Below are 27691 nucleotides of genomic sequence, written 5' to 3'. Positions count from 1 at the left end.
TTGCCTGTATCCTGCATTATTTTCAAACTTTCACGACGCCTCTCCTCATAAACTCTAGTACCACCTATTTCCTTCAGTAAATCCAATCGCTCAGAGTCTTTCATCAAGGTTAGGGATGCTATCTAGGCAAGAGAAATAAATGAGCAAGTTCAGTAATTACTTTGAATTTTATCAACATAAGAATTTAAAAAACCAAACCATAGTACCATCAGCATGCACCAATACCTTTCCTTGTTGTACAACATAATATGGATTTGAGCGAGAAAACCCAGCAAATTCATCACTTCAGCTTTACTGCAAATTATTTATCATCTTTCTTTAGGCTATAGGTAAATAAATACTCAAATAACCAAAGAGCATAAGATAAAATGTCAATTTTCTATAAAAATGAATGTATAGTATGTGTTCGATGTCTTGATCTATTACACTCACGTTATGTGTTTTCCATCTAGAAAATATTCGTCCTTTTTTGAACTAATCGTCCGGCGTAAGTGCACTTCCTCCTTGTCAACCTATTCAGAGACACAAATAGATACCAAGATAAAGTACATGTGCAAAATTTTGTAAAAAAGTGGTTGTCAAAGATAAAGCACTTGAATAATAAAGAAAGTAAAAAAGAAAGCTATCAGGTTGCAATGTATAAAGAAGTACATCGGCAAGCACCGATCGAGAGATTTTGCAGAAAACTTCGATAAAAGGATACTTAATATAAAGCAAGTTCTAGAATGATGAAATTGTATCAGAAAGTTTTTCAAAAAAAAAAAACTCCGACGAACCCAAAGAACCATATCATTAATCAAATTACTTCTCAACTTGAAGTAGGTGATAGTTACAATCAAACCCCGGAGAACAATGCCAAAGATTTTCATACATGGAATAAGAATAAATTACATCAACATTGAAAATGGATGAGTTAAAAATGACAGGTAAAATTAAAAGAGGAAAATGGAAATAATACGCATCCAGTAGTCATCACAGATTCACAAGTCTTTTAAGTTAAATAAATCCAAAATCTCTCTTATATTAGATTCTTTTTTTGCCTATAGATCCTTTATGTTGATAGATTGAGCAGCAAAACCCATAGTGTAGAACTTGGTGCATAAGAACGGATAAATACCTAATCATCCGCTATTTTAAAAGATATAGATTAATATAGTAACGAAATCCAGGAAAAAAAAGGGTAACTACACTTATCAGAATCTTCCCAATATAGTCTATAAAAAAATTCAAGATAAAGTCATTTTCCTTGACATGGCAATTGTAACATCCGGGTAATTTGCCTCAAATTTATTAGGGAAATCTACTTTGCTTAGTCAGTTTTGAGGACGAAACTATTTTAGGTGGGTAGAATGTAAGATTTCGATATTTTATCATATTTTTATTCTAAATTATTTTATCTTAATTTGACTTTAAAATAATTACCTTTGTGATTTATTGAGTGATAATATTATTTTGCATTTTTCTTTCAAAGTATATAGCCAAAATTCATTATATTAATTATTAAATAGTGTACCCTATAACTATTTATTCCTACTATTTTTATGTGTGCACGTGTAGAATTCCTCATCTTTATCTCATGTTAGTATCAATTTAATTAAGTATAATGATCAGCCAATAGTATAGAACAAGAAATGGGACAGGTATACAATAGGATAACTAGTGTAGAGAAAAAGAAATGTGTAGAAGAAAGAAAGAAAAAAACCGTGTAACCTACCATTCCTCAAGTATAGTGCCACTCATCTAGGAAGAGAGTTAGTGGGAGAGTTATTTCACTAATAATAACAATCAGTTACCTCTTCTCTTCTATTTAGTCACCACTTTTGCTGATTCTACACTTTGAAGAATAGAGAGAAAAGGAAGAACCATAGCGGAAAAGGATGAAGGGCTAATAGAGAGATTAGAGCAAACCTTAGGAAAATTATCTAATCAAGTGTAGATTCAGTGGAGCAATAATATTAATAGCTGCTATATTGCTAAGGTAAGGGAAAGGGCGCTCCATTTTTTATTTTATATATGTATTTACTTGTTTTTTTAAAAGGATGATGTTTTTAACATGTTTATGTATTGTATCATGCTTACATACTATGTGAACTTGATTTTATATTGCTTGGTTGTGAGTATAAATTGTTGTTTCATGCCTTGATTGAGGTCTAGCATATTTTGTTAGTCAGCATTCCTGTCGGTGTAATCAATGTCTCTAGCAGGTGGTTAAGACAATGATTAATTTAGTCGCATACTCATTGTGAGTGGTCTATTTGTGGAGTTAATATGCAGGTGTCGCATGCATACATTCATTGTCGCTTGGTGCCCATAATTGGTTGGGATCCGAAGTCTTGAGTGCCCATAATTGGTTGAGGCTTATTGTTTCCTTTTGAGTGCTCATAATTGGTTGAGGCTCGTGTCTTCTTTTGGTGCCCATAATTGGTTGGGACCCGTGGGGTATGTGGTGTCCATAATTGGTTGGAGTCACGGTGGAGTGTTCATAATTGGTTGAAGCCCACAAATATCTACGAAGAACTTTTGTTGCCCTATAAGGGAGGTGATATCCGGATCATTTGTGTCGCATATAGGTCAACCTTTAGGGTGTTGTGCATTTGTCGAGTCCATTGTTGTTTTGGGTGTTGACACATGTGTACTTTATATTAATATTTGTACTATTTGCATGCCTTTAAATACATGTTAAATAAATGTATAACTTGTATATTTGTTTGTTTGGGAGTTGACCCTTTTCCGTATTTCAAAATCAGATAATGATAATGACTTACGGTTGGAGGCTCCGAGATATGTGGACCTTTGGTGCGCCTTGTTGAGATTTCTCACAAGTGTCCAAAGTTATGACCAGCTAGGATGTGTCTTTAGGTAGTGAAAGGCGGAAAGCCTTGTTGTTAGGAATTTTATATTTTGATGTAAAACAACTCTGATTTACTATTCTGAAAATTCAAGAGAAACTTATTTATTCAATTTTTTGAAGTCAATGAGTTTTCAGGTACTTTTATTATTATTTAAAAAAAAAAAATGTTCATCTTTTTCACTAAGAATTTCATAAGTTAATCTCTCAAATTTTGGGTCGTTATAGCAATCATGCAACGTATACAATTTACGCACAATGATAAACCAGCCAAGTATGTGTACCACATGAGAAAGAAGGATAATAGGCCTGGGAACCCAAGTCTGCAGAGGGACAGCGAGGCGTGAAGGAGGGAAAGGAAGGGGAGCAGTTAGAAGGCATAACAGAAAGAAAGGATATGCATATAGGAGGGAGTAGTGGAACGGGAGGGTAGAGTATAGTGGGAAACGTTGCAACTGAGCCTTGAGAATTATTTTCATATCAGTAGTGCGGTATTCTCTTAGGAGAGTATCATTTCCTTCAACCATTGTAACACGTTACTGTATCATTCAGCTGCCAGAGGACTCTTTCCCTGAGTTTATATATGTTAATCAATCTTACCCAACAAACAACGATAGAAAGTGGTATTTCTTTTTTTCAAGGCTAAAACAAAATATGCATAAGAGATGTTTTTATAACGTAATTAAAGCAAATGAACTTCAAAACAGTGGAAAATCATGCTCCTTGTTATTAATAAAAATGAAATTATTATTTTCAAATTATTACCGGGATGTAAAGAGAAAAATTTGTTTAATCATTGTCAAATTCTACAATTGGAAGGAACCAGAAGTACAAATATATAAAAGGAAGTATGAACTATGCCATACATGGAGTAGTGCATTCCTATCCTCACTTCTTATGTTCTGAAACTGAAAGAGATCACTCAACACGAAACGAATGGCTAGATACAAAAGAAACGGGGGAAGTAAGGGTCAAATTCAAGTTGAGCCATCCAGTTTCAACCAACTCACAAAAGGAGATTTTCTTACCATGGAAAAAAATTGTTTTGCCAGATCCATTAGCACCAACTGCAAAAAAATGAGCAAACAGATACTATTGATGTTACTAAGAAATACCATCAAGGCACATTAGTTTGAAACAACTTCACAATAAGTTAGATGGAATAAACATAAGGAAGAAGCATGAGAGAATAAAAATGTAATGAAAATGAAGAGAATGTAATTCGCAACAGGATTCACTTTGCTAGCCCCCCTCCCAGAAATAGTTGAACTGGTAAATCTCTCTAACTCATCTTCCAAACAAGATTCCTTTCAATAGCCCCGATTAGGAAATGGAATCGAAGTTTTGTTCTAAAGTAAATCCTTTCATTTCGATTTTGGATAATTATATTCAATAGAATCAAAAACATATGGCTTATTCCAGAATTGCAATCTTATAAAACCACTTTGCGAATTTCTAATAAAAATTTAGTCGTACACTTCTCAACAAAATACTAGTAATCGTTCCTACATTGCTCCGATGCTATATCAGCATAGTGCAGCTTTCCAAAGTCTTTGCACATTTTAAGTACGACAACGCTTAATGGAAATGTGCAAATTTTGTGGTTAATGTGTTGTATGATTGGGAATAAAAAGCAACTGCTGCACCTTATATGGGACAGAAATGTGTTGTTAAATTCTTCATGGTGTTAAGATAGTAGGGTGTTTTAGAGATATTCCTTCTTTATATATATATATCGACAAGGAATATCTCTAAAACACTCTACTATCTTAATAATAGTTTTTTTTTAAAGGGTGCCATAATAAAAGTTGACTATTAGTCAAATTACAAACTAATATTCCTTCGTATTTTATTACAAGTTTTTTTTTAAGAAATTATAAGTTGTTTTTGTCATCTTTACACATATTAATAAATATAATATATTTTATATTATAACGAGAAACTATGGAAATTTTGTGAAATTTGCCTTTTTGTAGGATTTTTGTTTATAGACAAACAAAATATATGGAAGCGAGTTAATAAATGTAAAAAATGACGATTTTTGTTAACTTATTTTGCAATAAACTCAATAAAAACCCTCAATTTTGTGTCAATATGAAAAACTAAGTCAAATATGAAATTTTCCAATACATTTTGTATCTAAACTCTAAAGAGAGTAAATGATGCTCTTAGCCAGCAAGATTACTTAACTTTGAAAAAACCATAAAAGTAAACTTAGTAATCGTGAAAGAGACTTTGCTAGCACGAAACTAAAAAGCTTGACTTTAAAGTAACTTATCCATGAAAGAAACTTGGTCTCATTTTTTTGGAATCTATAAATAGGAGCTGAAAGTCTCATTATTATTTATTATTTTTTGTATATTTTCACTTCCTGAAGTTCCAAAACTAGATAGAGAGTGATATAGGGTGAGAAAGTTGAAGGCACGGAAGATCAAGACATCGTCTTCAACGTCGACTCTCTCTTTTTCTTGATATGTATTGTAAGGTTATATATAATTAATTCCCACAATTGATGGGATTATGTATAGTTTCTATGATTTTGATGTAGATGCTTGATTTGATTGGTTATATACAAGTCATATTTCGTTATATTGATGTTTCTATTCTCACTCTAAGTGCTTTTTTGACGTGCAGTTTGAAAATAATATTTATTTGTAAGGGACATGGGTAGAGACATTTGAAGATGTTAGTTGTGAGACATCAAGTTAGGTTTAGAATCACACACATTGTCGGAACATTATGTCATGTTATCAGCTAACTGAGTAAAACATTAGAAGTTAGAGGATAGAATGGATCTCTCGTTATTTGCAAGACCATAAATGAATGTATGATTGAAATAGAAGGAGTGCATATAATCGATCAAAGAAGAACATTAGATTATTAGTTAACAAAACTTAATCCCATGAATACTATCTCTCCATTATTGTATCACAAGAGATGCTTATATCATTTATCATTAACAAACAAACATCTTTTCGTACTTAAAAACAATAATAAGTCTTGAAAGGCACTAGTGTCGCATGATCCCATGTGAATGCGATAGATTCTAAATACTTAGATATTGCAAAACAATGTTATATGTTCCACATATCATACTTTGGAAGTTAACTATATATGTATTTAGAAATCTCTTTAGACTGCATACAATTGAGAAACGTTGAACCAATGGTCCTTATTTTCATATTTTGCTTCTAAATAAGGTTACGACCAATTGCTCAATAGCTTAGGCAAAGTCTTTTCTGAAGTGACTATAAATTATTATTTCCAAATAAACTACTGTATAATCTAGCCTCAGTGCGAGTCAAGTTTTGTAGACCACAATCTACAGCTGCATAATTATGCAAGTTAATCGAAATAGCCACCAACAACATTTAAACATAAACCCAAATTTGCACATGCATAAATTAAAATTTTATGTATTTCACTTGATTGTTGACCTCTTGTTATAATTTTATCATGTGTGAGTCTTTGACCGTTTGTCTCAACATTCCATTGGTTTTTTATGCAGCCACAATCTTTGAAGACCTTGTAGGCGGTAGCTTAAATGCCTTAGAGCTGGGGAACACCATCTTTGTGTTAGTAACAAAATATACTTCTCTGAAACAAACTATATTAACCGTATCATAAATAAATAATGTAGACAAAATATACTTCTTTGAAACAAACTATTAATTGTTTCATATGTGTTCTTGTACAAGGAACCTTTGCAAATAATTTCATACATAATAGTAAGCAATAATAAACGTAAAAAAGTGGGGTGTTCGAGGTTCGAATCCCGACCCCTGCATATATACTTCTTTGAAAAAGTGGGGTGTTCAAGGTAGGATTTAAGATTATCTTTCATTTTAGCCCTCCCACACACACATCACCATGTTATCTCATCATTTTCAACTATCATGTCAACAATTTTGGGTGAGTTAATGTTATGGACAAAATGATTAATGAATTGAAGAGTGGAGGAATTATTTGAGTTGTCGTATAAGTTAGAGATCAACATGATAATATGTTACATTTTAGAGACCAAAAAGTGGTTTGTCCTGAAAATTATTTTTTATTTACTACCATCAAATAACAATTCATAAATAATATACCTTGAGTTCAAATCATTATACAACTAAATTGGTTGATATTGTCGTGTAAGTACAACTAAGTTGATAGCTGCAAAAACAATCATATATAAGGGTTGGAGTATTCGGAAATTCTCACTTCTTTGCACTTACTTAAAAGTGTGTTAATACACCCACCGGGCAACTTGACAATAAAAAAAATGGTTTATTTTAAATTTAAAAGTGAAACGAATAGGTTCAAACAATTTCAGTTTATTATTTTGCCCGAAAAATTAAGAGTCTGGCCTGTCTAGTACATGAATACAAGTTACTTCGTTTTGCCTAGCTAGCCCCAAAATAAATGTCATTTTAACTTTATGCAAACAAATATGCATCTAAAATACATGTCATTTTAACTTTCAATGTAATATTAATTATTTATTTTCAATCGTAACATATAATAAATACTATATGTGCTTCTTCAACAACAAAAAAAAACTATATGCATCAACCTCAATTCAATACTCGTAATGAAAGAATAGACAAATACTACTACTTTGCACAAATACTACTACCTCTCTACTGTAGTGTGTTGATTTTTTAAATTCTTTACAACACAAAAGATAATATTAATATATTAGAAGATGGGTATTGAGTTTTATAGACGATGGGTGCTTGAATTAACGTGTTAAAATTGTTACCCTTACAAAGTTGATTATAATTGCAAAGAGAATTAATAATAGACCCAATTTTTATAGGACAAACTTGGAGATCCATCCGTATATTGAAAAGCTTAACTGATGACCTGAAATATCATGTAAAAAAGGCTTATTAATTTGAACAATTTAAGAAATATCTGTAATATTGTTGTTTTTTTTATTCAGCTAATGATCTATTTGAGCAAAAGCATAGTCGTTGAGTTGGTCATTTACTTGATTCTAAACTCCAATTTGGAGATGTAAGTATGATAACTATGACGACAGATGCATAAACCATGGAGGTTGTCAGAAAATAATTCAGATATGTTCTTTATTGCTATCAAGACAAGGACCTTTGGAAGAAATTGGAAGAGGTTTGAATAATTTTTAAATGTTAACTGTAAAAATTCAATATATTGGTGTCTCTTTGTATACATAAAACTTGTTATTTATATATGCGGTGGCACCTGTGCCAATGAACTTATATGTATATTTATGTGTAAAGTATGTTGTTGATGTGTAGAATTGTACTCACTCTACATATACTTGTTCGTCTGTAACTTGTTGCAGATACTTGGTGTAGATCGATAAAGAATACCACATCCTTACAAATATGGCAATGAATAGATTTGTTGGTGGGGAGACTGATAATTCCATCACTGAGGCTATGGAAATTGGAAAACATCACATCTGATGGTTGAGAACTAGTAGTACTTTTGTACCACCTATTTAAAACAACTCTCCACAAATTTAAACAAAATGTAGCCAATCAATCAATATGCCTTAAAATCCTATAATTTGGTGGCAAAAATATTAAAAATCAATAGAACCTTCTCACCTACCTGTACATCACGACCTCCAATATTTTCAGTCAAATGAGAAATGCGTGAAAGACAGCAGAGATTCTTTTCTGAGTAAGGAAACACCCTTTCTCTTGACACAATCAAGATTACAAAATCTTTACAGCCTATACAAATTCTGACAGATATTTAATGACTGAAGTTAGAAGATGAAATCCCTCCCCATGATAGGGGTGAGGGTAACAAACCAGTCAATGGACATCTCTATTCCTGAGTAAAAGTGAGATATGAGTCTTGAGCAATTGTTAATACATCTGGTCTCTCCGCCTGGTCATATGTAAGACACCGCCGAATAAAATCCTGACAATATTGTACAGAGTATAGATAATTGTCAGGTTTCATAGTAAGGATGTAGATAAAAAAGGTACTATTTTTGGATTTGGCTCCTCTAAAATGATGAGTGCTCCTTAGAGAATATGATGCAGAATTATAACTATTGATTGGAAATTAATGGTTGAGACTTTAACTACACCATTCGTTTTTCATATAGCTGTATTTCATCACAATCTTTCAATCAACGGTTGGCATTGCACTTTATAGGGAGTCAACTCAATTTCTTTAAGCTAAATTAAGAAAGTGAACACCAAACGTAAGCATGCTTATATCTGGGGTCATAAATGAAAATTACAACCTTCCTATATTAAAATAAAAAGGGAAATTCCGTAAAACTCTCTGTTCAAGCCTAAGAAATATTATTATGGTTCTGTCAGTGATAATAAGAAGGATAAAGTTTTTAACTAAAAAACATATCTTGCACAACCAATAATTTCTCATTGGTCCAAATTACTTTCAACTATTAAACCAACATCATTTTAATGGCATAACAAATTCAGATATGGAGGAATGAAATAACAAATTCAGATAAATCACAAAGGCCAATTGTGCTTGCACATGGAATAAAGTTGACATTTTGTCCAATAAATATAACCTAAAACAAGCAAAGATTGTGTCCACCACTAAATAATAGAATAATATAAGTAAATGAAAGATGGCCAAAGAACAATTAGCAACAGGCAGTAATTACTAGAAAAGGGGCTCAACTCACCTTAGCCTTATTAGAAACAGTAGATCCAGAGGGAAATTCTACTTCGTATGCATTAATAATTGTGTGCTTAAGAAATATTTTCTGTTGTGTTTGGTCATGCCCGAAAGGACGTCTGCCAAAGAGCATGTAATAAAAACAAATACCAGCAGACCAGACATCAACCTGTTTTCCACGAGTCAGAAATGTAAAGTGAGTACTGATTATCATGAAAGATGGTTATCTATCAGTTAGTTGTTTTCAGAATACGGACACCATGACACAAATCCCAGAATGTCCACTGACCATAATGACTGACAAATTGAAAATCGATAACACAGAAAAAGCTTTTCATGTATTCACGAATTAAAAAGTTTTTTACCTTGGATGATATGCGAGGTGTCTTGCTCTGCTCAAAGCATTCAGGAGGCAAATACCTGCAAATCAAAAAAGAAAAGGGAAAGAGGTTTTATTGAAGCAAATGCTGAAAGATCATTGAAACATGAAGGGGGCATCAAAGTTAGAGTATAATAAAGAGGCTAAAGCTTAAAACTAACAAATTTGGAACACTTCAAAATTTGAAATCCTACAACAACGATCTTCATCGCTTACCAATATGTTCCAGCACCCTGGGATGTAAGTTCCATACCCTGGGATCCCACGTCATTCTCCACTATCTTGCTAAGACCAAAATCAGTCACTTTGGCAATACCAAGCTCATCAAACAAAACATTTCCGGGCTTTAAATCATAATGGATAACCTTCGGCGTTCTTTCATTCATGTAAACAAGGGCTTTGATAATCTGAAATAAAACGACTTTAGCCTCGTTCTCGGGCAAAATAGGTGTTTCCTTAAGAACATCATCAAGATCTTTACCTGGTAGAAAACAAGGGAGGATTAAAGGAAGGTGCGTAGATAAAACAAGAAATCAAACAGACAATATTAGAGGCCATGTTTGGATGAACAACTTAATTAAGCACATACAGCATAAGTGTTTATCGTATAAGTGCTTATGCAAAAGCTATTTCTATTATAAAAGATAAAATGAAATCAAACTGTTTACATAAGCTTTCTCTACCATTATATACAAGCTCAAATAACTCAATCCAAACAGACTCGTAATCTACCAAAAAAGTCAGCAAAATAGTCGTTTTAAGAAAACAAGTGAGGTGTATATATACCACTACAAAACTCCAGAACAGTGCAGAATGTATTTGGATCAATCTTAAAGATGTCCCATAAACGAACAATATGACGATGAACCAAGGTCTTGTGAATATTATACTCCCGAATTGCATGCCTTATGTAACTTTGCTTCTTCTCTTCACTCCATTGAGCATTTACACCATGAAGCTTGCATGCAACATATCTATGCTCCACCAAGTCAAAAGCCTGCTGGAAATTTTTTACTTCAAATCACTGCAAAAAAGTATTTATTTACATTTGCCAATAAAAGGCAAAGGAACTCTCTAGGATTTTGGTTTTAGTAACTCAACCTTGTATAATATTCACAAAATTAATATAAATACGATAAAATGATTAATATTGAACAGTAAAGTTTAGACCTTGTACACCTCGCTATAGCCTCCCTTTCCAAGAAGGTTTAGGAAGACATAACGATGGTTTAAAATCTGAAAGTTGTTGAACTGTGAAGCATCTTCATCCAGTATGCGTTTCATTTCACGAATTAGTCTTCCCTTCTCTAGTTCGTAGAGGTGGCACTCTCGCAAAGCGATTTCTTCTTCCTAAAAATTGTTCTACCATTAGAAGTATAAAGAGGAAATAGAATAATCGAAGAAGTAGCAACTTACCCGTTTAATGCTGGCTAGTCGAGACTTATAGATTTCCTCCTGAATGAGAATATCTTCCGACAATCCAGCCTCTGCATCTATTCCATCACCCTTATCTTCAACCATAGAAAAGGGCCAAGAAAAACAAAATTCAAACCATTAGAAAGTAAGCAGAATAATGTGATACAACATAGCCTAGCAGTATCCGATAGGTTGATTTGAAACAAATATTTTATGTCAATTAGTCATCTTAAGGAGCACATTCATGATATATAATAGTACAAGGGTAATGTATAAATAGCAAAATGCAAACTAAGAATGAAGGGAAAGAGGAAAAGAACAGTCACTCATGCGGTCAGCTTAACACGTCTTCCCCAAGTTTAGTAAGACAGGTGCTAAAAGAAAGGAAAAAAAAGGACACTGGGTGTTACCAGATTGTTTTTTCTTGAATAAATTGTGCTGCTGCTCAATATCCTCCTTTGTTTCTTGCAGTTGTTTCTGTAAAACATAAATCAAGGGATAAGGAAATTCATGGTATTACTAACGCAAACTGCTGTCATAGGCAATGGTTTTGATTGCAAAAAAAAAAAAAAAAAAACTACCATACAGAAGTAATAGAAACATTCACAAAATATACAAGCTAATAAGTTCTTTAATTGTATTTAGTACTGAAAATGAAAACGCTTGGAAGTTTCAAGACACCACCGTCCTTATAATTGTATTTAGTCATCAATCCAAAAAAAAAAGCAAAATGGCGAAAGTTTGATAATATTTAGAATATAAGATCTTTAATGAGAGGCCCATAAAACCATTGTTGCACAAATGAAAACGAAAATATCTTTAGAGACAATTTAATTTACCGATGATGTGTTACGTCACAAACAATCAGTTTGTTGATATATTGAGACAGAAATTATCCAAAACAGGGTGTGACATCTATCTGATCATACTTGCAAATACCATTGTTGAAAAATAAATACAAGGGGAAGAAAGAGGTTAGACATACAAGCTGGGCATGCAGATCCTTCAACGCCGGACCATCTTCCCAGATCTCAGATACGACAGTTCCAGCTCTGACATTCATAATCAAACCAATAAGAAACCCAAAATAAAAATATTATGAAAATTTGACACAGTGCTCCACCTATACCTGATTAAAACATTTCCAAGTCTCGACGAATTCTGTCGTGCTTTTAGCCTTGCTTCTTGTCTCTCAACCTTTGACACTGACTTCAGCAAGTCATATATTGTTTCTGTTCTCTGCAAAATACAAGAACAGGCTGCTTAACCTTTTTTTTAATGCGTGACACATGGAATGCTCCTTAACTTATACAGGAGTATGAGAACAATAACCTCTTCAAAATTTCTAGTTCATCTTTGTTATAGAAGTTTGATGCACATGCACGATTTCATCCACCACTTCATTATATTTTAAATACCACGTAGGAGTCTTGTGTCGTGATAGAATCAGGAAGAAAAGTTTACCAACAACTGCTGTGCGATAAAAAGCTGAAAAATAATCAAACCTTAGGTTTCATTTTCTCTTCGGTATCTTTCAGTTGCTTCAGTTCCTACATGTGCCAAAATCAAATATTAAAGTAACAGGAAACAATCATGTTAACTTCAACAACTGTCAATTTTATTACCTAGAATACACATGTCCTTACAATTTACATTTCAAAAAGACATTTACAATTTACTATAAATTTGAAGTTGTACTATTCTTGAAACCAGGAGATACAATGTAAATTATTGTAATTTTTTCAGTTTGAGCATAAATTTTGTTGAATCTAAGATTTATATATGACGCGTAAGATTTATTGTTAATAGCAAATTAAGTGTCAATTAGTTAAATTTGGGCTAAATTTTATTTCATTTATAGGTGTACCTTTTTGAAACTATATATTAATTATCATGGTATATTATGTCTTTAGAATTCATGATTAAGAAAACATCCTACTGAATCACAACCTTGCAGACAATTATTGGTATACCTTTTCTTTATCAGAGGTTTCTTGCTTAGCTTTACGTAAGTCTCTCTCCAACTGAGCAACTTTGTACGTAGAGATGCAATCTCCCCCTAATTTAATACAAAGATAAATCAAATGATAGAAGAAATTGAATCACAGTGATGAAATTTTAAAGCATTAGCGACATCATTGGGATATGGTGGCTAAAGTGACAATTGAAAGAGATCATATAAAAGGTCTTAATTATTTATTTACATATAAAGCAACACATTTGCAAACCAAGCAGTCTTGCGCACCCAAAACAGCCAACACACCAAAACAACCAACAAAGAGAAAGACAAGAAATAAATGCAATTAGGAAACAGAGTGTATTTTTATTGATAGTAAAAAGATAATAGTAGTAGAGGGTTTCTCAAACTACTCCAAAAGCACAAAAGAGTATCAACCATTTAAGGCTTAATAATAATCTACTTATCCATACATAGCCCGCCACAACCATCCTAATAGTTACTTAAATATTCACAGCATCACTCACGCCGCTGCAGCTTTTAAGCAACGCATCCTTCAGTCCCTCCCAAGTCGGAGCTTCTTCTTTACCCTCCTTAATCAAAGCTTTAGAAACGTCATCATGCATACAATGTTTAGCCAAATTGACTTTTAAATCGGCAGGAGTATTTTGAACATTGAAATACACTTCAGATTTGGTGATCCAAGCGAACGGATCATCACCGTTGGAGAACATGCCTACACACGAACTAAACTTTGATCTTTCCTTTAAGTTGTCAATATCAATGTCGGCGGCGTCGGCGTCGGAAGCTTTCTTGCTCTCAGCTTTTGATGACAGCAAAGTGAGCAGGGCGTTGAAATTTTCGGCGTTTTTTGATTCAATGGCTTCAAACTTGGCTTCAAACTTGGCTTCGAACCTAAGCTCCATATCATGCAACATAGCTTCCATAATTCTTTCTCCTGTGAAGACAGTCAAAGTGTTTTGACATAAAAATCAAGTACCAGAACAATAAATTCAAGTAAAAACTTGTCAGAAATCAATTTAGCGTTTTGAAATTATTTTGATTATACGAAGTGTTTTTCACGATTTAGCACGCGGAACAGAAAATTCAAATAAACACTTATCGGAAATCTATTTAGGGCTTTGAAGTTTATTTTCAATGAAAATGAGAAAACAATTACGAAACTATGGAGCGAAGCTTTCCTCCATGATTTAGCATCGAAATCAACAGGCGGAACAAGAACAAATACAAGTGAAAATTGAATTGGAAATAGTGAATCACTACATATGCATTAACATGTGAAGAGTTGAAATCGTTTTGAAGTGGTTTTTATACAAAGTGTTCTTTCAGGATTTAGCATTGAAATCAACTAGCCGAAAAACAAATTCAAGTAAAAATCAAATTGAAAACCCGATTTAGGGTTTCAAAGCGAATCACTGCAAGCATAAAAATGTGAAAAATTGAAAACGATGAAGAGAATTGAGATCGGAGAAAACGTTACCTGAGCGATAGAGTTTTGAAGTAGTCGTTTTTCCCTCGAATCAAAATGAATTCACTAATAGTCTAAATTTGTTGGCAAAACTGATCCGATCCGTCGGGCGTGGATATTTTGTTGCACCAACCACCCGATACTTTTTTTTCTTAATATTATTTAGAGAAGTGTTAATTTTATTGTTAGTTTTTTTAAATAAAAAAAACAATTTACTTTTTATAAATTGTCGTCGTGAGCTTAGCTCAGTTGGTAGAGACAACGCATAATATATGCAAGGTTCGAGGTTCAAACTTCGGCCACCACAAAAAAAAAAATTGTCCTCGTGAACTTAACTCACTATGGACAATGCATAATATATGCAAGGTCTGGGATTCGAACCCAGCCACCACAAAAAAATTATATATATGAGGTGGTCCAATCAATTTAATTAATAGATTGATAATTTTAAATAATCATTGATATCAAATGGATGAAAATAATATTTATAGACCCAATTTTTATAGGACAAACTTTGTAGATACGTAAATTGAAAAGCTAAACTAATGAGCTGAAATATCATGTAAAAAAGGCTTATTAATTTGAACAATTGAAGAAATATATGTAATATTCATTACCAATATCTAATACTAGTATTCTATTAGGGCACTAGACCAAAAAGGATCATTGCTGCTTCTACTTGGCTATTGATCTATTTGAGCAAAAGTATAGTCGTTGACATAGTCATTTACTTCAGAGAAATGTTAAAGAGTGTCCTTAACTCTTAGGACATTGGTTAAATAAATAAAAATAAAAAGTAAAATATTGTGTTGAAAAGTGACGAATTCGACTTTTAAAAATTTAAAGTTTAAAGAGTCTACTATACATGCACCATGGAGGTTGTAAGAAAATAATTCAGATCAAATTTTTATTGCTATCAAGACAAGGACCTATGGAAGAAATTGGAAGAGGTTTGAATAATTTTTTAATGTTAACTGTAAAAATTGAATATATTGGTCTCTTTGTATACATGAAACTTGTTATTTACATATATGGTGTGACCTGTGCCAATGAACTTATGTGTATATTTATGTGTAAAGTATGTTGTGGATGTGTAGAATTGTACTCACTCTACATATACTTATTCGTATGTACTTGGCCGAGTTTAATTGAAATTAACAGAACGAATGATAATTACTGGATTACAAAGTATCCATTGCTGGGAATTCAAATAGTATCCATTGCTGAGAATTTAAATTTGATCTCCTTCCCGACTTCACAAGCAGCAGCTAGTTCAGGACTCCATTTGGTAGCTTCACAGCTAATTTCATTACCCTCACAAGCAAGATCACGTCCCTCATTACGAGCTTGTACACATGCTTCCAGAGCTACTCGATTCGCTACGGCACCAGGTGCATTTCCCCAAGGCTTGTTGCAGATACTTGGTGTAGATCGATAAGGAATGCCACATCCTTACGAATATGGCAATGAATAGATTATTTGGTGGAGACTGATAATTCCATCACTGGGGCTATGGAAATTGGAAAACATTGAGAACTAGTAGTACTTTTGTACCACCTATTTAGTCAATTTATCATAAACTCTTCAATCAAATGTCTTTAAAACATCTCCACAAATTTAAACAAAAAGTAGCCAATCAATATCAATATGCCTTAAAATCCTATAATTCGGTGGCAAAAATATTAAAAATCAAGAGAACCTTCTCACTCACCTACCTACCTATACATCACGACCTCCAATATTTTCAATCAAATGAGAAATGCATGAAAGACAACAGGGATGCTTTTCAGAGTAAGGAAACATCCTTTCTCTTGACACAATCAAGATTACAAAATCTTTACAACCTATACAAATTCGGACATATATTTAGTGACTGAAGTTAGAAGATGATATCCCTCCCCATGGTAGGGGTGAGGGTAACAACCCATGTCAATGGACATCACTATTTCTTTGAGTAAGCAAGATACGAATCTTGGGCAATGGTTAATACATCTGGTCTCTCAGCCTGGTTGTATGTAAGACACCGCGGAATAAAATCCTGGCAAAATTGTACACACAGTAGAGATAATTGTCAGGTTTCAAAGTAAGAACTGTAGACGGTAAGTACTGCTATTTTTTATTGGGCTCCTCTAAAGTGAGGAGTGCTCTTCAGAAAATACAACGCAGAATTATAGTGTGAGGAGTGTTCTTCAGAAAATACAACGCAGAATTATAGTTATTGATCGGAAATCAACGGTTGAGACTTTATTTAACTCCTTCATAGTCTGTTTCCCACTTCGACAATTAAAACCTTAACTACATTTCAGTTTGCTGCTTAGAGAATACAATTGCCTAAGAAATAATAAAAGATGGCCAAAGAACAATCAGCCACTTGGCGGTAATTATTAAAAAAGGTCTCAACTCACCTTTGCCTCATTAGAAACAGTAGGTCTAGAGGGAAATTCAACCTTGTGTGCCTTGATAATCGTTTTTTCACCAAGTATTCTCTCTTGTGATTGGTCATGTCCGAAAGGACGTCTACCAAAGAGCATTTGATAAAACAAAATACCAGCAGACCAGACATCAACCTGTTTTCACAAGTTAGAAATGTAAAGAGATTATCGTGTAAGATGTCTGTCCAAGAGTTAGTAGTTTGCATAATACAGACATCATGAAATTAATGTTCAAGTGAAATATCCATTGACCAAAATGACTGACAAATTGAAAATTGACACAAAAAAGCTATCCATGTATTCACGACTTGAAAAAAAAAATTACCTTGGATGATATGAGAGGTGTCTTGCTGAGGTCAAAGCATTCCGGAGGCAAATACCTGCAAATTAAAAAAGAAAAGAAGGCAACAAGAGGTTTTATTAAAGAAAATGTTGAAAGATCATGGGAACATAAAAGGAGCATCAAAATTAAAGTACAATGAAGAGATAGAAGCTTAAAAGTTAAAACCAACAAATTTGGAATACTTCAAAATTCGAAATCCTACAACAATGATCTTCATCACTTACCAATACGTTCCAGCCCCCTGGGATGTAAGTTCCATACCCTGGGATCCCACATCATTCTCTACTATCTTGCTAAGACCAAAATCAGTCACTTTGGCAATACCAAGTTCATCAAACAAAACATTTCCAGGCTTCAAATCATAATGGATAATCTTGAGTGCTCCTTTATTCATGTAAATAAGGCCTTGGAAAATCTGAACTAAAATGACTCTAGCCTCCCTCTCGAGCAATATAGGTGTTGCTTTAAGAACAGCATCAAGATCTTTTCCTGGTAGAGAACAGAGGAGGATCAAAGGAAGGATAGGTTGACCAAACAAGAAATCAAGCATACAATAGTTATAAGCCCTGTTTGTGTAAACAATTTAATTAAGCACTTATAGCATAAATGGTTGTCATATAAGTGCTTATGTAAAAGCTATTTCTATAATAAAAGAAAATCAAATCAAATTGTTTTCATAAGCTATCTTGGAGAGCTTATGGAAATAACCTGAAAACAGCTTATGAACATGTCACAAGTTGTTTTCATAAGCTCTCTCAAACAATCTCACAAGTACTTGTGCCAGTAGATAAGTTCAAATAATTATCTGAAAAGGCAACAAAATAAGTATCTTCATAAAACAGATGAGGTGTATATACCACTACAATATTCTAGAACAGTGCAGAATGTATCCGGATCAATTGGAAGTGGTTTGAATATAAGGGGTTAATTAATGTTTTCTCCCTTTCTGAAAACCCCTGTGAAATAAAAAATTTAGATCCCCCTTTCATTTACACGTTCATCAAAATAACTAGTGAGGATTTGGTACAACATAATCCTTTCTTACTCTTCCTTGTTTCCACTAATTCTTTAGTACTCTCAGCAAGCATATAACGCTGTTTTAAGAAGGGTATCATTCAATAAAGTATGTTCCACAAGAAGGGCATCATGCAAATATGGAGTTTATGTAAAGCCTAACCCTCGTTTTCTTTCTTCCGTCGATTCTTCTTCTTCCTTCTTGCATCTTTCTTTTTCTTCCGTCAGTTCTTCTTCTATTTTCCTATTCTTTTTTATTTTTGGCTTAATTGTACTTTCCCCCCTATAGTTTGCTAATTGTGCGATTTTGCACCTCATTGTTTTAAACGAGCGATTTTGCCCCCTATAGTTTCCCCCTTTCTGATTTTATGGTCCCCATGACATTTAGTGTTGGTTTTTATCAATTAATGTGTGCCACGTGTGTAATTCCATTTCTAAAAAAAATAGTATTTTTCAGATTTTGAAAGAAGGAGCACGTGATTTTTAAGATTTTAAGAAGAAATATCACGTGCCTCCTTCTCTCAAAATCAGAAAAATACCATTTTTTTTTAAAAAAAAAAAAATGGAATTACACACGTGACACACATTAATTGATAAAAAACAGACATATCAACACTAAATGTTATGGGGACCATAAAGGGAAAACTATAAGGGGCAAAATCGCTCGTTTAAAACTATGGGGTGCAAAATCACACAATTGGCAAACTATAGGGGGAAAAGTGCAATTAAGCCTTTATTTTTTTTTTCTTCTAGTTATTTATTTAGGTTTTAGAAGGGGATAAAAAAAAATGTTTTGCTATTCTGAAGAAGTACTTTAGGTTTTGACTTAGTTTATGAAAAAGCACATTAGGTTTTGCGATTCTTCCTTTTGTTTTACTAGACCATTGACGCGTGCTGACGCACGGGTCATACAGAAAAAAAAAATAGCGCAAATATAAGAATAAATACTCTACTTGAATCGAAAAAATAGTATAATTCAACTCAAAATAAATTGACATAAACGTTTTTAATGTACTATATTAAAAAAATTCCATGAAATCGACCCTGTTATTGAAGAAAAGAAAATCCAAAGTTTATCGATATAAAAATAGTACTGATAACAACAATACTACAAAACAAAGTGCTACACATCATTGTAACAAAAAAAAAGTGTTACACATTACGGAAAACTTCTCTGTAGACCACATTTGATGTCACATCAGTATCTTGGCCGTAAATTTACCCATCTTTGTAATAATCAATCTTGTACCGTTACATAAGCCCAAATTTTGATCTATGGTCCTCAATAACATCACAGGTACTCCTACTTTCAATCGAATCCTATGATTTGGCAATCCGGACGCAACAATGGTGTTGAGAAATTCAGGCGTGTGGATGTCGTTCACTGCGTCACCGTCTAGGTTTTCACGATAAGGTTTAATTCAATATTTTTAAAGGAGGAATAGGAGGAATAATAGCTGACAGTGGTTATTCACAATTAAAACTAATTTTAAAATTTATCTCTTAATTAAAACAAAAGGGTTAAAAACGCAAAAGACATATGAAAATCTAGGTTAAAATTAGGTTTAGGGTTTGCTTTCGGGACTACTTTTATATATAAAGACTAGACTTTTCACCCGTGCTATCGCACGGGTGTGATATAGAAGAAGACATTTATATTATATTCGCAATAAGACAATCAAATATAATGGAATGAAACAAAATAAATTTATCACAACTTTTCACTAATATAAGATTTTATCTTACAAAATAGTCTAAGTTAAAAGTTTTTGCTGGATGGGGTAATAGGAACTTGATCCTACTTGATATTTTTTAGACAACTTGATCACAACTTAATCATATTATTGTCCTCCACATGTTTGATTGTTTCCTCTGTGATCCAGTTCAGTTCATTGTCTATACATCCAACAGCTTATTTTGTTGTTTCATAAAAAAATAAAAAATAAAAATCAATAGCAAGTCGCAAAAGTGTGTCTAGGAAGCTTATTAATGCATTGTTCAATATCAGTGATTTATGATTTTTAAGATTGAATTAGTAATGTGACATAAACACACTTCAATGGAATACAATTGTATTTTACTCTTTATTCTCTTTCAATTTTACTAAAAGTGTGCCAATTGATTAGGAACATACATAATATGCAAAACCTGTAGTGTTTGAAAACTTGGAAATAAATTGATACTTCACTTGCTGTTAAAAATTAAATAATTCATCACACAACAATAGAACCCATATAAGAGTGTGAAAGCCACTAATCCAAGATGACATCACTTCACTGTAAAAAATCACGTGGGAGTGCTCTTGGCTTAAAACAATTAATGTGACTTTTTTAGGAGAATTGATGGTTGTTCTTTATATAGTTAGTAAAATTAATGTATTAGAATATTTCAGCATAACTATAACTATAGTTTACATAAGTATTCAACACCAATAAGTTGGTCACGGACTTACACCATTACAATGTGGGAAAAAGAGTGTTATAACACCAAAGCCACTAAAAAATTCATCAAGACACATTATTTGCCTCAGTTGAAAGAAACTTGATCACTTAAACTCAGCAAACTATACAGAGGCAACTTCTGCCACAGAGAAGCATGAGTTGCACAGTTATAAGGCACCTCTCACAAAATACAACAACAGTCTATATGAATTCGGCAAGCTGAAAAACAGTCATATGGATAGTCTGCAAGCCATGTCTCTCTTGATTGATACATAAACTCCCCACTGAAGATACAATACAGCCACCAAAATCCTGAAACAGTATGCATATATCAACACTGCAAAATTATGGCTAAAATATGCTTATAAGAAGATGTATCGAGAAATTGAGAAGGGGAAAAATTCAATAAGGTTAAACAAATGAATTTAGCATCAGGGTTAAAATAGTAAATTTATGCAATATATTTAGGTTTAAATTAGGGCTAAAATATGCGTCTGTGTTAACTTTAATATATAAGAAGATAATCTAATTTTCATTTTATTTTTTTTTTCAAAAATGTGAGATGGATTTTAAAATATTGAAAAATAAACTAATTTGTCCAATCAGCATGCCACATTAGTTTAGTTGCCTAGTCAGATGAGATCAAAGTTGTTTTAGATGGAATTTTTAAATTACAAAGGGGATCTATAAAAAATTATTTTACAAGGATTTTTTCAAAACTCGCTCAAATATCGGGAGTAAAACGTTATTTAACCCATTTTTTTAATGTTTTTTGAAAAAGAACCCATTTTTTAACGTTAACCGTAACAATTAGATATATTGGTGTCCCCAGTGGCGGAAACATAAATTTTATAGAGCTTGTGCAAAAAAATTATCGTAAAATGTTACTTCCTTCCAGCAAATAATTTCACATTTCCTGCGGAATCTGCAGGAAATCCTAGACAAAATCTGCAGGAAATGTGTTTCATACGGAATTTACATAAATATTTGCAGGTAAATCCGCAGAAAAAACTAAAAGTTCTCTCGTAATGGCTGAACTTGCTACAAAGAAAATTGGAGTTGAGCCTGGACTAGTGCCCAGGCTAGCTGGGGGTGGCTCCGCCCCTGGGTGTCCCTTTGTCAACATGAAACTTGTTATTTACTGTGACCTTTGACAATGAACTTATGTGTATATTTATGTGTAAAGTATGTTGCGGATGTCTAAAATTGTACTCCATGTACATATACTTATACTACTATAAATTCTCGATTTTTCTACGAATTTTGGTACAAATTCCGCAAGAAAAGGGTCTCCTACGGATTTGGCTAGGGATTTTGGTTCCCAGGTAATACCTTCGTGGGTAGTTGTTTCCTTAGGGTGTGTTTGGATGGAGGGTTTACGAGGGAAAGGGAGATGATGGTTTACTTTTCATTTTTAAAATACAGATACTATGAAATGTTTTATAAAAAGTTAACATATTAACATGATAAACGATCATATAATACTTCAATCACATATAATTTATTTTAAAAAAACATTTATATAGTCCTTAATTTAAAAACGAAAAGTAAACTCTCATCTCCCTTCCTGTTTATGTGATGCCTTGAGAATGATCTCAATAGTGGTATTTATAGTCCTTTGTGGGCTGGTTATAGTGTGACTTAGTGTAACGCCCGTTTCGAATTAATTATTTATTTAATTGAGTCTAGAGTTATTTTAGATGGGTTTATATTATATTTATATAATATATGTGTGATTTATGCGATTTTTATGATTGAGGTGGTTTATATGATTTTTATGAGGAGTTGTTGTAACACCCCGTTTTCCCGACTTAAAAATTTCATTTAATTAATCAGAGTATTCAACATGTAAACGGAATGCTACACTTCTTAAAATCATAAATAAGTTAATTAACTAATTTATCCTTCAACATATTAACTCAAACTTTGCAGCGGATTAAATTCATTAACATAAAAAGTCTTGGCACGAATGCCTCATCAAAACATCTCATAAAAATCCAATTAACAACTTAATCATTTAAATTTATAAACAATACGTAAGGAATAGAAAAGCATGCAACAAAGTTCTCATCCCATTACGTATCAGAGCACCTAAACGACTCAGTGAGGGATAGCCACTCACGACAGGAAAACACAGCAACCTACTCTCGATCACCTGCAAGTTACTCATACGAAGAGCAACATTTTCAAGCAGAAGGGGTGAGATTCACAATCAATAATAATAATATATAATTCATCAAATGCATCTAACAACTTAAACTCCATCAATTAGTAATAATAATTCTTTTAACGACTCCTAAACCATATCATGTACTCATCATATAAACAGTCATAACTCGATACCATAAACAATCATCATAACAGCATCATTTAACTTCATAATCAACATCTTAATTATAACAGGAATGATAAGTAAACACAATAATACAAACACAAATATGACACCATACACTGTTACTCAATACTTATGTTTTTTCTTTTTTCTTTTTTCCTTTCTTTCCTTCTTTCTTACTATTTACCACCATCTTTCCCTCGTTTCATTTTCCCACTTGTTTCGTTTTCCTTCCCTCTTTCTGAATCACTCATTTCCTATGAGCAAGAAAAAATCATCTTTCATTCACTCATAGGTTCTCGTCACTCCTTCTTCATCTTTGTACAGTGCCACCCTCATGCTATTTTCGGTCGCTCCACCTATCTCGGCTGCGATTTCATATTCCTCTCCTTGTTTTCATACCCAGGTTTTTTCCTTTCTCTGTTCTTGTTTTTAGAATTTCAGTGGCTTGTAATTGTTGTTATACCTTGTTGTGCTAAACTTTGGTTTGATTCTTAGTAGATAAGAAGAAGAAAAAAATTCCTAAACCCAAATAATTTTTGTTTTATTCTTACTTATTATCTCATTTCATTACTTCATTCTTGCATTTTTATCATGGGGTGAGATGATTCCTTCATTATTTTCGTTTTCCCCAAATTTCAAATTAAAAACCCTAAATTTTTGAATTGACTAAATGATGAAATTGATTAAGGTTTTATATACTGAATATATTCAATATTAATTTTCTCAACTTAATTGCATGATTATAGACTTCAACACAGCTAATACTTAAATCTAATACCCCATAATCAATTGTGTTACAATGTTTCTCTTGTATTTTTTTGTTAGGTGTTTTGATGTTTGTTTCTAATGATAAAGTATGTGAGGTAGTTTTAAGGGGGAGGGTCTGTGTTGTGCTCTGAGTTCACAACATGTTTTTGTTGGTTTTTTCCCACACTCACCTAATCTTTCTTTGCATTCCAAAGAAGATTGGTAGTTTTAATAGAAAAGTAGTAAGAATTGTAAGAAAAAGTTATCTCATTCAGTAGAGTATGAAAGTGAATGTAAACACACTTGAACATATAATTTAAAAGAAATAGTGTCAGTGATGAATTGAGTTTTTTTTTCTTCTTTTTAAGAGATATGAATATGATATGTACTTTGAGAAAGTAGAGTGAAACCTCTTTATGTTGAAATTGTGAATAGTTGAGTATTTATATATGAGAGGGAACTTCATAATCTTGAAGAGAAAGGTAGGAATATAGTTGTTGCATTGATTTCATAAGTGTGGACTTCAGAGTCTTAGAGAACAAGTTATTTCACTATTTTGCTATCTGTAGTAGTGCTACTATCTTAGGGGGTGCAGGGAGTGTTTTTATGGCTGGGCCTTTTCTGCTATCTGGCTTGGGAAGGGAGGTCTGTGCTGTTTGTGAGGCCTGTTTGTGATTTCTGGTCTGCTGTTTGCGCCTCCCCTGTTTTTTGGTATGCTGTTTGTGTTTATATGAACAAAGTTCATGCTTAAATTATATTTAATGTTTTTGTTTGTGATGCTTACGTTGTTTCTGATGTTTTTGCTACATTATATTTGATGCAATAAGCTTGTAAATCACTATGTTTGCAATATAACTTATTATTGATCTAATTAAGTAATTTTGTGCAGTTTTGGTGTGCCAATTTCACCCACAATTGAAAATTTATGGATAGTTCAAATGTTCTTGTGGATTGTGGTAGTATTGATGATGAAGGTATAGAAGTTGGCAACTTTAATGTTGAAGAAGAAGATGATGATGCATGCTGGGAGCCTAAAATAGATATGTGTTTTTCTAGCTTAGATGAAGTTAAATCATTTTATAAAGAGTATGCTTTTAGAAAGGGTTTTGAATGGAAGATTAGAACATCGAGAAAAGGACGAGATGGGGAGGTCTGCTACTTAATTCTTGCATGCACAAGAGAAAGGTCTCAAGTGACAAAAAGTCTGTGTACATTGAAGACACGTCCGACAATGGGAAAAAATTGTCCTGCTAAAATTTGTATCAAATTGAAAGAAGATGGATTGTGGTACATTCAGAAATTTGAACCTGATCATTCTCATCATACCAGCCCTAGAAAGGCAAGGTTGTTCAAGGCCAACAAGAAAATGGACTTGCATGTAAGGAGGACAATTGAAATCAATGATGATGCAGGTGTGAGGGTCAACAAGACTTTTCAATCTCTGGTTAAAGATGCAGGAGGGTATGAAAATATTCCATTTAATGAAAGAGATGTAAGGAACTATGTTAACAAGGAACGACGTGCAATTGGAAAAGAAGGTGATGGCAAGGCCTTGATAAGCTATTTTTGTCAAATGAGGGAACAAAATCCTAATTTCTTCTATGAAATAGATTTGGATGATGATTTTCATGTAAAAAATGTGTTTTGGGCTGATGCAAGAAGTAGGGCTGCTTATGAGTATTTTGGAGATGTAGTAACTTTCGATACAACATATCTGACAAATAGATATGATATGCCTTTTGCTGTTTTTGTTGGTGTGAATCACCATGGTCAATCAACATTACTTGGATGTGGGTTGCTATCAGGAGAAGACACAGAATCATTTGAATGGCTTTTTAATTCATGGCTTCGTTGTATGCTAGGAAAGCCTCCTATTGGTATTGTGACCGACCAATGTAAGGCAATGCAAAATGCAATTGAGGCAGTTTTCCCTACAACTCGTCACAGGTGGTGTTTATGGCATATAATGAAAAAAATTGCTGAAAAACTAAGCGGATATGGTGATTATAAAAGGATTAAGTTTGCAATGAAAGAAGCTGTTTATGATACGTTTACAACAGATGATTTTGAAGAGAAATGGTGTTCCTTCATCGAAAAATTTGAGCTTCAAGAGAATCATTGGTTGAGGGGGTTGTATAACGAGCGTCATAGATGGGTACCAACCTTGTTAAGAAAATATTTTTGGGCTGGTATGTCAACAACTCAGCGAAGTGAGAGTATACATGCTTTCTTTGATGGTTATATCAATTCAACGACAAGTCTGAATCAATTTGTAAAACAATATGATAATGCTCTCCGAAGTCGAGCAGAAAAGGAATTTGAAGCAGATTTTACTTCGATGAATACCACAATTTCTTGCGGTTCAAACTCATCAATTGAAAAGCAATTCCAAGGTCAGTACACTCATGCTAAATTTAAGGAGCTTCAAGTTGAATTTAGATCTAAAATGAATTGTGCTTCCTCATTGAACACTGTGGAGGACTGCTTTGCCACATATCATGTGTTGGAGGACGTGTTAGTTGGAGATAGAACAAAAGAACATGTATTTAAAGTTGTGTTTAATCGAGAAAACCATGATGTAAGTTGTGAATGCTCATTGTTTGAATTTAGAGGTATTTTGTGCCGTCATGTGTTATGTGTGTGTGCTCAAGAGAGAGTAAAAAATGTACCAGAGAAGTATGTTTTAACTAAATGGAACAAAAATATTAAAAGGAAGCATACATATATTAAGAGCAGTTATTGTGTGACACAACTGAAGCCACAAATGGACAGGTTTGACAAGTTATGCAAGCACTTCTACGAGGTTGCTGAAATAGCGGCTGAGTTTGAAGACACATCTGTAGACCTCCATGAAATACTACATCAGTTTGCTTCTGATTTACCCACCAGGAATGCTACAGCTGAAAATATTAAAGGAAGTTTCAATGGTGACTCAAATCCAAACAATGGTACAAAAATTCACAGTCCATTGCGGGTAAAACGTAAAGGTCGCCCTCCATCAAAAAGAAAAATATCTATACATGAAAAATTTGCTAAGAGGCCAAGTAATCGACACAAACAGAGTGATGATAGAGGGACTAATGTATGTTTTATTTTATTTAGAAGTTTTGTAATCACCATGTATATATGGATTGCATCTTAATTTTTTGTTTGTCCAAATTTGTAGGATATCAATACTGAAAGAGTGACAAATCAGTTTGACAGCAACATCTGCATTAAATCATCTCTTGATGTTGTTAGTGGTGGAAATGTGCTGGATGCAAGTACAATGATAGTTAACTAGCATGGACAGCTCTAATATTTTTTGGACAAAAGCTAATGCACTCATTGCTAAGTATATGAAGTGACCCTTTTGTGTATATAACCAGACTTTTATAACTATGATATTGTGTTTTTTGGTGGCCAAATCATGGTGACAAAGGTCAACACATGACTATGAATTCGTATTTTTTTTTTAAAAACATGTTTGTAAAGTTAACATTAGGTACAATGCTAGTTAACTTATGTAATTTAAGTTCTATTTTGTGATGTACTTAATCAACCATGTAAATGGTATGGTTTTGGAAGTTGTAAATGGTATGGTTGTAATTGACAAATTAGTGATCAATTTAAGGTAGCAATGCTATTTTATAAGTTCCTGTCAAAACT

The 27691-nt window shown here is 33.1% G+C and overlaps 3 protein-coding genes and 1 long non-coding RNA gene across 6 annotated transcripts in view; 1 reads left to right on the top strand and 3 right to left on the bottom strand.

Annotated features, from left to right (window-relative positions):
- On the bottom strand, positions 1–279 carry LOC120580490 (uncharacterized). The gene is made up of 2 exons (XR_005646197.1): positions 226–279; positions 1–122 (listed from the first exon to the last, which is right to left on the bottom strand). It is a non-coding gene; the product is annotated as an uncharacterized lncRNA (long non-coding RNA).
- Positions 280–8656: 8377 nt separating this feature from the next.
- LOC11424529 (serine/threonine-protein kinase TOUSLED) overlaps positions 8657–27691 on the bottom strand; it is a 65177-nt gene continuing 46142 nt past the window's right edge. Inside the window, exons 10-16 of the mRNA XM_024785007.2 lie at positions 11286–11380; positions 11040–11219; positions 10656–10866; positions 10086–10350; positions 9856–9910; positions 9498–9659; positions 8657–8752 (exon numbers count right to left, since the gene is read on the bottom strand). Of these exons, the coding sequence (XP_024640775.1) occupies positions 8657–8752; positions 9498–9659; positions 9856–9910; positions 10086–10350; positions 10656–10866; positions 11040–11219; positions 11286–11380 (1064 nt within the window). The remainder of the gene's footprint in view (positions 8753–9497; positions 9660–9855; positions 9911–10085; positions 10351–10655; positions 10867–11039; positions 11220–11285; positions 11381–27691) is intronic.
- Positions 13580–14858, bottom strand: LOC120580543 (uncharacterized). Its single transcript, XM_039834331.1, has 2 exons — positions 14744–14858; positions 13580–14200 (listed from the first exon to the last, which is right to left on the bottom strand). The coding sequence occupies exon 2, from the start codon at positions 14187–14189 to the stop codon at positions 13746–13748; it is 444 nt and encodes a 147-aa protein (XP_039690265.1). The 5' UTR covers positions 14190–14200; positions 14744–14858; the 3' UTR covers positions 13580–13745.
- Positions 23440–27655, top strand: LOC120580541 (protein FAR1-RELATED SEQUENCE 5-like). 3 transcript variants are annotated; one of them, XM_039834327.1, is made up of 3 exons: positions 23440–23699; positions 24933–27125; positions 27210–27655. In XM_039834327.1, exons 2-3 carry the CDS (start codon positions 24969–24971, stop codon positions 27324–27326), a joined length of 2274 nt encoding a protein of 757 aa, XP_039690261.1. In that variant the 5' UTR covers positions 23440–23699; positions 24933–24968; the 3' UTR covers positions 27327–27655. The 3 variants fall into 3 exon arrangements, with proteins under 3 accessions (XP_039690261.1, XP_039690263.1, XP_039690262.1); XM_039834329.1 differs by having other exon boundaries at positions 24933–26436; positions 27210–27327; XM_039834328.1 differs by lacking the exon at positions 27210–27655 and having other exon boundaries at positions 24933–26436; positions 26816–26951.

Source organism: Medicago truncatula, chromosome 5 (genome assembly GCF_003473485.1).
Source record: "Medicago truncatula cultivar Jemalong A17 chromosome 5, MtrunA17r5.0-ANR, whole genome shotgun sequence".
NCBI lineage: Eukaryota > Viridiplantae > Streptophyta > Magnoliopsida > Fabales > Fabaceae > Medicago > Medicago truncatula.
The sequence above is the reverse complement of the archived record's forward strand: the minus strand, read 5'-3'. Positions and strand labels throughout refer to the sequence as shown.

Coding starts and splice junctions, on each gene's coding strand:
- LOC120580543 (XM_039834331.1), bottom strand. CDS start 14,189: ATGGAAGCTATGTTGCATGATATGGAGCTTAGGTTCGAAGCCAAGTTT.
- LOC120580541 (XM_039834327.1), top strand. CDS start 24,969: ATGGATAGTTCAAATGTTCTTGTGGATTGTGGTAGTATTGATGATGAA. Junction 27,126..27,209: donor GTGATGATAGAGGGACTAAT/GTATGTTTTATT, acceptor CCAAATTTGTAG/GATATCAATACTGAAAGAGT.